At 53.1% G+C, this 10,871-nt stretch overlaps 1 protein-coding gene across 2 annotated transcripts; it reads right to left on the bottom strand.

The window, feature by feature from the left end:
* Window positions 1–383: 383 nt before the first annotated feature.
* Window positions 384–9,873, bottom strand: OTOP3 (otopetrin 3). Of its 2 annotated transcripts, none has more exons than XM_053570945.1 (7): window positions 9,639–9,873; window positions 6,408–6,824; window positions 6,186–6,322; window positions 5,714–5,772; window positions 5,379–5,497; window positions 2,166–2,980; window positions 384–1,087 (listed from the first exon to the last, which is right to left on the bottom strand). In XM_053570945.1, exons 1-7 carry the CDS (start codon window positions 9,655–9,657, stop codon window positions 917–919), a joined length of 1,737 nt encoding a protein of 578 aa, XP_053426920.1. In that variant the 5' UTR covers window positions 9,658–9,873; the 3' UTR covers window positions 384–916. The 2 variants fall into 2 exon arrangements, with proteins under 2 accessions (XP_053426920.1, XP_053426921.1); XM_053570946.1 differs by having other exon boundaries at window positions 6,408–6,574; window positions 9,639–9,776.
* Between the last annotated feature and the right edge of the window lie 998 nt (window positions 9,874–10,871).

Genomic DNA, 10,871 nt, shown 5'->3' with positions numbered 1-10,871 from the left:
AGCCTCACTGCAGGGCCTCACCCTGGGCACAGCTCGCTGTTTGCTCTGGGCTCAGGGAGATGGATGGGCCGTCAGTACTGCTGTCCCCTCCCTGCCCTACCTGCAGGCTCGGAGGATCAGGGGGGCCTGGGCAGCAGAAGCCATGACCTCTATGGCCAGCCAGCTACAGAAAGTCACTTAGAGATCTGTCCCAGAGAGAGAGAGTGTGCTGGGGTGGCCCTTCTCACCCCTTCCCATGGATTGGGCAAGAGAAGGACTGGTTTAGATCCCCCCAGCCCAGGAATGGGACTGTCCCAGCCACATCCTAGCCCCACAGCCCTGCACAGGGGGACAGTCTTTTCCTACCTCTGTCCCTTGGAACAAATGCCACAAAGCCTGAATAGTATTGATCAAACAAACAGGGTTTATGCAGCAGGAGAGCTGTTAGGCTCTGCCTGGCAGCTAATTAATGAGCTCATTAGGAGACAGGTGGTGTGGGGAAAGGGGCAGGGCTGCTGGCCAAGCTCTGAGTTCCGAGGGTGTCCTGGGCCACGCTTGGACTGTGTGCCCTTCCCACAGCAAGGGGCTGACCCTTGAGGCCTTCAAACTCCTCAGGCCCCATCATTTAGGTCTGACCATCCCAGAGAGCAGCTGGGAGGGGCCCCCGCCTGCCTTTTGGGGTGCACCCTGGACTTACTGATTGTGACGGGAGGGCAGGGGACATGGGCATCACAAGCTCAGTGTCCCACCCATGATCTTGGGCTATTGGCACTGTTTTCCTCTTCACTCAGTGAGGCTCTGGGAGGGGGAGGCTCTGGGAGCCCCAGGCTGGGCCCTGCACCTCTTGGAATGAGGCATCTGCTTGGCAACTGTGGGCAACCTTTTCCCCAGCTTTGATACTTTAGGGTTCTGCTGGGGGTGGGCTTCTTGGACAGATTCAGGCCCCCAGGTAGACCTCCACCAGCCCCCCCACAGAGTGCATGCGGTAAAAGACTCCCAGAGGCAGGCCGAAGTTGACGATGGTGAACCACGTCCGGTAGCCATAGAAATCCTTTTCCAGCCCATTCTCAAACTCCGGGTGTATGCCAAATGCAGGCATCATCCACAGCTGGAGGGACAGGAGGTGTGCAGTAGAGGAGGGGCCTTCCTGTACCCCAAGGTCCCCAGCCCAGGGGATGCAGGCCCCAGAACCTGCCACTCCTCCAGCACTGACCCCAACCCTTGGGCTTTCAGAGCGAGCTGCTCTCCCCCGTATCATCCTCACCCTGTACCCCAGAAGGCCTCAGCCATCTGTGTCTCTTGCCTGGGGCCAGCCTGAACTCCAGGAGGATGGTGAGACTGCAGACCACAGGCTGCCGCCACGCGAGCTGTGCAGCTGTGCTGCAGGAATTCCCAGTGTGCGACCTGCTGTGTCAAGCTGGGCTCCCTGTGACCTAGCTGGGGCTTCACTCTTCCACACCTAGCTGGGGCTTCACTCTTCCACTCCTACCTTCTTGTCCAAATTCTGCTCATTCTTCAAGGCGTGGATCAAAGCTTCACAAAGCCTTCCTTGACCACTTGGACCCACATTTCCCTCCCTGAGCTCCTGACCTACTTTAAGCCCAATTTATGACTTGTTCTCTGCCTGGACCAGAGGTTTTATACCTTGGGTCAGACAATCCTGAGTTGTCTCGGCACTGCCTTGGGCAGGTCCAACAACCAAAGCCTGGGTTTCCTATCTGCCAAATGGGACAGTAATTGTGCCTCTTGCATGGGGTTATTGTGATGAGTCAATGAAGCACAGAGGCAGGGCACGAAGAAGTAGCCCTGGGACTCGGCAGCTACCAGAAGCTGGGCAGTCATCACCAATGTCTTTTACTAGGAAATCTTTAGAAAATCAAGTACTTTCTGATCTCTTTGACTGAATTCAGTGGTAATTCTCTAATTAGTTCACCAGTGTCTCCCCAACTAGACAGTAAGCTTCTGGAGGGTAGAAATCTTATGTATTTGTTTTCAAGGAGCACTGAGCCATGTGCTTGGCACATTCATTCATGCCCAGCACCTTGCAGGAAGCTGGGGGACACTTTCAAGAATCATCAAGCTGGTTGGAAAGAGGCATGTGTCCTTGATCCATCCCTTCCTGGGTGAGGATTTCTGGGTCTGCCTAGCCAGCTCCACCCTCTACATCTCCCAGCCCAGCTACTCACTGTGATATTGCAGAGGATGAGGAAGAGTGAGATCTCCTTGAGTGTCCGTCGCTTCCAGTTGAGGTGGCTGTAGGAGTGAATGTAGGCCAGCGAGGCCCGCCGGAGGTCCTGGCCCAGCTCCAGCAGGGAGCCCCTGCGGGGAGGCTGGGCCTCTCCCTTCCCCGATGAGCCCTCGGGAGCTGCCTCCCAGAGCGGGCGGCGGTGCAGGCCCTCGATGATGAAGACGTTCTGGGCGATGTGCTGCAGGATGAGCAGCAGCGAGTAGGCCAGCATCAGGCGGTTGAGCGACTCATTTGGGCGGGTGGCCACGATAGCCACGATGGAGAAGTAGGCAATGCCTACCTGGCCCAGCGCGGCACCCATCAGCAGCACCACATCCAGGCTGCGGGTGGGGTTCTTGAGTGTGTCCAGCTCACGCTCCTCCAGCCCGTGGATGGCCGTGCCTGCCAGACACGCCAGGCTCATGATGGGCAGCATGGCCACGTAGAAGGCATAGTAGAGGCTGAAGTACTGGGGGGCAATGGCAGGGCCACTTGCCTCGATCTGGAAGAGCACAAAGACGCACACGCCTGCCACCAGTGTCAGCAGACCCAGCAGTGGCCCGAAGATGACCCCGTGCAGGTGGAAGGGCGGGGTGCTGGGGTGGCCACCCGCGTGGTGTGCCAGGCGGCGGCCCACGTTCTTCCACATGACGAACAGCACGGCACAGCAGATGAGGCAGTACTCGGTGCTGAAGGGGAACAGCATCAGGTAGCCCTTCCGGAAGGCCGCACACACAGTGGCATTGAGGCACAGACAAGTGTTGTTCTCATCGCCTGGGGTGGGGGCAGGGGCCAGAGGGGCAGACAGTCAGCTGGGCTGTGCTCTGAGGACATTGGGTGAACAAATCAGTCCCGCTCCCCTCTTGGAACGTGTCAGAGGTGAAAGAGGCCCAGCTGTTTGTTTTACAGATGTGGAAACTGAAGCCCAGATACAGAAATCAGACATCACAGAATGTTGTTCTTTTACAAATGGATTCAAGACTTCAGCAGCCAAGCATTTGCAATATGATGTCTCTGGTGCCAAATACATCCGCAAATTACTTCCTGGACCCAAGGGAAAACCTGTAGCTTACAATGGCAGATGGGGCTGCCACCCCTGAACCCAGCGACCTGCCTTGTCAGCACGCGCTGTGGGGTGATCAGATATCAGGGTCTCAGATGGGTGCACCCAGGAAATGCGGGCCTAAAATGTCTACCCACATCTAATCTAGACTTTGGTCCATACTTTCAATTTCTGGGAAAAGCAGGAAAGAGAGGAACGAGATGAAAACCACCACTAGGAAGCCACCTGGCAAATCTCAATGTCATTGGGAAAAAACAGACTTGGACTTGACCAAATCTATTTCATGTTTGAACAAACCATAAAAGAAATTTCATGGGCTAACTGGAGAACGTTGAATATCATAGATTGATATGGAGGATGGGGATGTTGTTAAGGAATATCTTTTAGCAAATATAATAGCCTTGTAGTAATGTAGGGAAATATACTTTTTCATTTTATTTTTTTATTTTTTGTAGAGACAGAGTCTCACTTTATGGCCCTCGGTAGAGTGCCGTGGCCTCACACAGCTCGCAGCAACCTCCAACTCCTGGGCTTAAGCGATTCTCTTGCCTCAGCCTCCCGAGTAGCTGGGACTACATGTGAATGTCACCACGCCTGGATAATTTTCTATTTTTTTTTTTTGTAGAAACAGGGTTGCTCCATGTTGCTTAGGTGAATTTCAACATCTGGCCTCAAGCAATCCTCATACCTTAGCCTCCCAAAGTGCTAGGATTACAGGCCTACATTAATGAGAATGGCCAGGAAATACACTTAGTTTTAAAGAGGTGCATACTGGAATGTTTTGAGATTAAAATGCCATGATTTCTATAATTTAAGTACTTCAGAGAAAAAATGGAAACAAATGTGGCAAAATGTTAATAATTACCCCGTCTAGGTGATGGTATGTCTTGCTCTTTGGCTAATCTGTTTGAATTTTTTTATTTTGAGACAGTCTTGCTCTGTCCCTCAGGCTAGAGTGCAGTGGTGTCATCATAGGTCACTGCAACCTCAAAGTCCTGGGCTTAAGGGGCTCCTCCTGCCTTATCCTCCCAAGTAGCTGGGACTATAGGTGTGTGTGCCACCACACTTGGCTAAATTTTCTATTTTTTGTAGAATGGGGTTTCGCTTTTGCTCAGGCTATTCTGAAACTACTGGTCTCAAGGGATACTCCCATCTCAGTCTCCTAATGTGCTCAGATTACAGGTGTGAAACATTGAGCCCGGCCCTGAATTTTTTTATCATGACAAAGTCCATGATGTCACTTGCTCAAAATTCTCTCTTTGCACAGCTTTTCTGAGAAATGTAAGCAGGGTACACGGGCGTGCCATGATTGACGCAGTGGGTGTGTGAATGCTGAGTGTGCTGGGAGGGCTTGGCTACACAGTGATGCCGCCTGGGATGGAGCACATTGTACACATACAGGTGTGGCTGGGTCCCATGGAGAGTGATGTTCCCATGTGGGGTATGGGATATATCCTCTGAGGAGTGGACTGTTAGGTAGGAGATGGGGTACATAGGATGATGTTGGGAGATTTTTCTGCTCAGATATTTTGTCTCTCCTAACACATCTAGGTACCTGAAATTTGTATTAGGATGTTCCTTTTAGCCCAGAAGGCTTTTTAGTTTCTTGCAAGTAAAATGCAAATAGCATGGGTGGGGTGCATACCTGAGACTCTTATCAGTGACTAGCTGGGCCAGGAGCAGTGGTGAGCCTGCTGACAGCCAGCTGGATGCCTGGCGTGGGATGCAGGGTGCCATCACCCAAGGGGGTGGGTACCTTGTACCATCAGCAAACCTCAGTTTCTGTTGAATCATGATCTGGCCCCTAGAACTTTGTCCCAACTCTGTAGACCAGTGGTTCTCAATCTTCCTAATGCCACGACCTTTTAATATAGTTAAAGTTTCATTGCTAGTAGCAATGAAAATAATTTTATGGTTGGGGATCACCACAACATGAGGAACTGTATTAAAGGGTTGCGGCATTAGGAAGGTTGAGAACCACTGTGTAGACGCACTGAGCCTCACCTGTTTGAGGGAGTGTAGCCCATGCATGCAAGTGTGTGTACGTGTGTGCGTGCGTGCATGTATGTGTGTATTTGTGGGAAGGAGGTCCTGGTCTCCTCCCTGTACCTGAGAACTTTTCCACGAGGTCGCTGAGCTCAGCCTCAATCTCTCGGTGCACGGAGTCATTGGTGATAGCCAGGACCCACAGCAGCAGGTTTGTGGCCAGGGTCAGCATCAGGCCACACCTGGAGGAAGTGCCACACTCTGCTCATACAGCTGGGTTGGCTCCTGTGTGCCACTGGGCAACCACTCACTTCCAATGCCAGATGCATCCAGCATTAGGACATTAGGAGGGGACACACCCTGGAGGAACCCACAGCCCCAGGGCCACCCTGTCCAGGGAAGCTGAGGGCAGGGTACATTCTGAGTGCCCCAGGAGGTTTGGGATGGAGAGGTCTTACCTCGTGAAGTTGGTCTGGACCTGAACACAGTCCTTACAGTGTTTCCAGAGCACCCAGGTCTGAAAGAGACAGTGCCTTGAGCTCGGGGGCTGGTGGGGGTTGTGGGACCGTGGTGTGTCCCCGGGTACTTGTATGTATTTACGCAGAAGGCATGGAAGATGATTGCGTCAGAGTCTTGGCTCTTGCTGTGTGCTGAGCCAGTGGCAAAACATCTCCGAGCCTTGGTTGCTTCAGCTCTGAAAAAAGAGTGTCTGCTCAGGTGTGCATGTGGTGTGTACAGGTAGATGTATTTAGAGGTGTCTGGTTTGGGAGCTGATGCGGGTATTCAGAGGTACCTGTGGACGTGGGCACAGGGAGGTGGGCATTTATGTGGGGTGTGGTACATGTTGGCATTTGTCTGCATGATATAGGTAGCAGGGTGCATGTGTAGGATGAGTCCCCATGTGGCCTGGGAACAGGAGAGACTTGTCACCTGGATGCTGATGAAGACCATTTCGATGACAGGGAAGACGATTTCAAGGTGAGACTTGCAGTGGATGTGGCTCACGTCATAGCCCACGAGGAAGGCGTTGAGGCAGACCGTGCAGCTGCCGAAGAGCACCAGGGAGCCTGGCAGAGTGGGCAGGCGTCGGCACCTCTCAGAGGCCCGTCTCCCTCCTACCCCTTTATGTCCACCCAGCACCCTGACACTCACCCCGCACCCAGATGGGTCCCGCGTGAGGGTCCCGATAGAGCACAGCATGTGGCCGGCGGGTGGTACCAGCCACGTAGTGGAGAAGCCAGAGGAGGGAGAGAACTTTCAGTGCAGCCAGAAGGATCCAGACATCGCCCAGGGTGATGGCCACCTTGTTGAAGATCATGCTGCAGATGAAGGCCCCACCCAGGAACACCACGTTCAGGGCCAGGAGCCCAGAGAAGAGCTGCCCGGCCTTCTGGGCCTGTCGGTCCCGCCGCAGAAGCAGTGAGAAATGCCGCACCAGCCAGGACTTCTGCCGGGGTGGGGCAGCAGTCCCTGTCTCCTCCGTCCCCATGTCCACCTGGCTGTCCTTGTCTGGGGCTGCTTCAGCCTCCTGTACCTCTGGAGAAGGCCTGGGTGGAGCCTCAGCAGAAGCTGGGGATGAGAGGAGTCCTGGGTTGGCTGCCAGGCTGACCCAGGTTCAAGTCCCCAGCCCCTAAATGCTGTGTCACCTAGGGTGAGCTATGCAGCTTCTCTGGTTGGGACGATGGAGGTTCACACAGACCGAGAGACATGGAACATCTTTGTGCTGCACACATATGTAAGGGATTATTCCTACAGGCTCGAGGACTGAATCCTCCACCCCTGCCCCACTGTGGCCACCCAAGTGTGAATAGTAATGCCAGGGTCATCTGCACAGTGCCTGGCTGGTTTCCAGGGCAAAGACTTTTCACCACCAGAAGGCAGCTTTTGCTCTGTTGACCTCTGGGAGGAATTCCTCTCCTGACATCAGGAAGAGGAGGGAGATGTCCTCTCTTATTCTCACTCTGACTAGTTGGGAAGTGTTCTGTTGGGAAGGATCCTGAGGTTGAGTCTGGACTTGGTGGGAAAAGATGGTGTGATCTTCATAAATCACTTTTGAAAGGTCTGGGTAGAAGATACCAATCAGTTTCACAAGAGTTTTGTCTGGGATTCCCTTTGAGGGGATAAGGCTCCTGGAACTGGGAATGGCAGACTTTTCTTTAGATTTAATGTTCTAGTTTTTTTTTTTTTTTAAATTAGCACATTACTTGTATAATTCAAATTAATTTTAAAGCATATTAAAATTTTAGGGAAAAAGTTCTGGGGTTGGTTTACAATGTCTGCCAAGGGCATGGGACAGGCTGCCATCAGCACCATTGCCACACCCTTGACTTTGATGGAACAGACTTCCTTCTGCAACCCCTCACCCCAGCACAACATGGGGGACACTACCCTTGAGTCTCCTCTTTCTCTGAATGTCTCCTGCCACTTCTTCCTTTTCCCTGAGCTTTCACTCAGGCCAATCACTTTGCTGCCACTTGCTTGGCCCAGATTTTGGGACATCCAATGCCTGCAAATCCAAGTCCAGCCTGCTTTCCCCTTTGGAAAAAAGCATGTCCTTCCTGGTGGGCTAAGCTGCAGCTGAGAGCGATGACGATCCCTGCTTCTGGTGCTTTCCTGGTGGGAAGGTGTCTACGAGGCCTCCTGCCGCCCTTTGCTCTTCCTTGGTCCTGTCAGTGCCCCGGTGCTCTGGGCTCAGGGTTCTCGGCTCTCGCTGAATTCCTTCCCCTACTTCCTCACAGTTGCTATCTCAGGGTTCCAACTCTATCCCTATCACTCCTAGCAGGGGGCTGGGCGTCCTCCTTGCCTCTCCCCTTAGTCCACATTTGATTATTCCAGCTCACAATCTGTTCTTAGGTTTTTTTCTTGACCTCAACCTTTACTGTGACCCGAGTCGCTTTCCTCTCTTTCTCCCCTCCTAAGAGCCAACTGACCTCAGTGTAAAGTCCAAACTGCCTAGCGCAGCTGCATGGCTTTTCACAGTGAAACAAGAGTCCAAGAGTGGACAAAGACTTTTCCCTTTAAACCCTTTCCATCCTGGCCCCGGGAGGCTGTCCAGACGATCTTGATCTTTTCCTCCCAGGCTCCCCCACCCAGGTTGAGCAAGGCTGAGGCCCACAGGATGCCTGCCTGCTCTGTTTCTCCCAGGCCTGACTGCTCCACCTCACATAAGCAGGATACACATAATGTAATGACCAAGGACCCAAAGTCTATCACTTACTACCTCTGTGGTCCTGGACAAGCTACTCAGACTTCCTGTGCCTTTATGTCCTCATATGTAAAATGAACACATAACTGTGGAATAGTACTTGGTGCACAGCAGATGCTCAACAAAGATTTCTTTAACAAATGATGAAGAAATTAATGTATAATACCTGTATCATAGGGGTTGTGTCAAAATTAAATGATTTAGTACATGTAAGCACATGTAAAGCAGCGCTTGACACACAGAAAGCTCTGTTTTAGTTATTTGTTCATTTTCTTCCAATTCTTTCCAGATCTTGGAGAGGTGGGGAGGGTTGGGATTATTGGTGAATTTCAGGGGATGTTTTTGTAGGCCTAGAGGGGATACTGAGGGACAAGATTCCCGGTCCTTGCCCTGACTTTCTCTCCCATCCCGCCTGTGTCCAACCCTCCAATGGCCGCTGGAGGAAGCCATCAAAGGAGTGAATTTGGCCCACAGCTGGGCAGGGCCAGGAGTGGGCACACGGTGGTCGCAGGAAGAGGGTTAGGGCAAATGTGCCAGGAACTGACAAAAAGGAGTCCATTGCCCCCTGCCACGCCCCTCGGCGCTATGCCAGTCCAAGGGAGGGCCCGGACACCAAACTGGTTTGTGGGTCACAGTTAGAGGCAGGTGATGAAAACTGCAGAGCCATCAGGGCACCGTGCCCAGCCCGGAGCTTAGGGCCAGCTCCCAGGAGGCTGCAGAGCTGGCCAGGCAGCTCCGGGATTTCCTTCCCAGACACCCTAGGTACTGCAGGGCAGCCGAAAGTAACATGCCCTAGACCAGACAACCGGGTAGCCCCAAACATCCTTGCACCCTATAAAAACAAGCTGTCTGGTTTCTCACTTCCTTCTGTCTTCGGAGCCTCCTTCGGGTGGTGTGGAACCGGCCCTGCGATTTCCTCGTGTGCCCCCAGTCCGGAGGTGGGGCACAGAGGCGGGCCTGGGGTGGAGGGCAGAGAGGGGCCAGCATCTGGTCCACAGGAGTTGACCTCTCTCCAATCACCCGTCCTCTGGCCCCAAACTCTGGGGCCCCTGGTTCCTGAACCCCCTTTTGGGGAATGGAGTATGTCTGAGCGTCCGGGAGTGAGCTATCTGGGAATGTTCGCACGGGGTCCGAGGGAGCTCCCGGGCGGGCCTAGCTGCGGTGCCAGGGAGCCTTACCTGAGGCCTGGGCGGGCATTGCCGCCAGCTGACCGCCGATGCGGGCGCAGCGCCGATCGTCAATCCAGGTGAGGCTCCGGCGCCCGGACCGATGCCCCCGACGCCCTTCCCCCGCGGGACTGCGCAGCCGCCGCTCGGGCTCCTGGGCCCATTGATTTTTCTGTTGACTTTGGAAATCTCATTAATCCCTCGTTAATTACCCCGCCGGGGGCTCGGGCCCAGACGGTGCAGCCAATAGCGAGGCTGCTGGATGGGTGGGCGGTGCGGGAGGCGGTGCGCGGCCGGCTCAGGGTCTGGGGTAGGTGGGCGGCGGGGCTTTCGGTGGGGTGGAGTGGGGTGCAATGTACTTCAGCCTGTACTAAAGGGCTTGCAGTGGTCAGGCCTCTCTTTCCTCTGGTGACTAAACTGGGAATGGGCTCCCCATCCCCACCTTCTGGTCTGGGGTTGCTTTTTTCCAGTATTACCTAGCACCTGGCCTGGATGCAGCTTCGCAGGACCCTCCGTTTCCCTTAAATCAAACTTGGACTTGGGGCAAAGGAGACACGGGCATAGACCCATTCATAAACTGGGTTCCTGCAATATTTTAATCAAGGGGAAAATTAAGGGGGGAAAAGTTAAGTTATTGTTTTTTTTTTAAGACAGAATCTCACTCTGTCACCTAGGCATCCGCCTAGCTCACAGGAACCTCAAATTCCTATGTTCAAGTGATCCTCCTGCTTCAGCCTCCTGAGTAGCTAGGAATGCAGGTGCCTGCCACAATGCCCAGCTAATTTTTCTATTTTTAGTAGAGACAGAGTCTTGCTCTTGCTCAGGCTACTCTTGAACTCCTGAGCTCAAACAATCCTCCTGCCTCAGCCTCCCAGAGTGCTAGGATTATAGGTGTGAGCCATAGCACCTAGCCTGAAAATTATTGTGCTTATTAGAAAGAGTCTAGTTTACAGTAGCTGTGTGACTTTGGATAAACCATTTTACCTCTCTAGGCCTCAGTTTCCTTCTTTGTGAAATGCGGACATTAGACTAAGTCAGTACTTCCTAACCTTTATTTATTTGAGACATAGTCTCACTATGTCACCCTCTGTAGAGTACTGTAGTGTCACAGCTCACAGCAACCTCAAACTCTTGGGCTTAGGTGATTCTCTTGCCTCAGCCTCCCAAGTAGCTGGGACTACAGGTGCCTGCCACAACACACGGCTATTTTTTGTTGCAGTTGTCATTGTTGTCTTAGCTGGCCCA

Source organism: Nycticebus coucang, chromosome 18 (assembly GCF_027406575.1).
Source record: "Nycticebus coucang isolate mNycCou1 chromosome 18, mNycCou1.pri, whole genome shotgun sequence".
Taxonomy (NCBI): Eukaryota; Metazoa; Chordata; class Mammalia; order Primates; family Lorisidae; genus Nycticebus; species Nycticebus coucang.
Note: the sequence above shows the minus strand (reverse complement) of the source record. Positions and strands in the feature narration are given on the sequence as shown.

What these genes read in the sequence shown, in the direction of transcription:
- OTOP3 (XM_053570945.1), bottom strand. An exon ending in TGGTCTTCATCAGCATCCAG is followed by an intron (nt 5,773 to 6,185) that starts GTGACAAGTCTC and finishes TGTCTCTTTCAG; the next exon opens with ACCTGGGTGCTCTGGAAACA. An exon ending in TCATCCTCTGCAATATCACA is followed by an intron (nt 1,088 to 2,165) that starts GTGAGTAGCTGG and finishes CTGTCCCTCCAG; the next exon opens with CTGTGGATGATGCCTGCATT.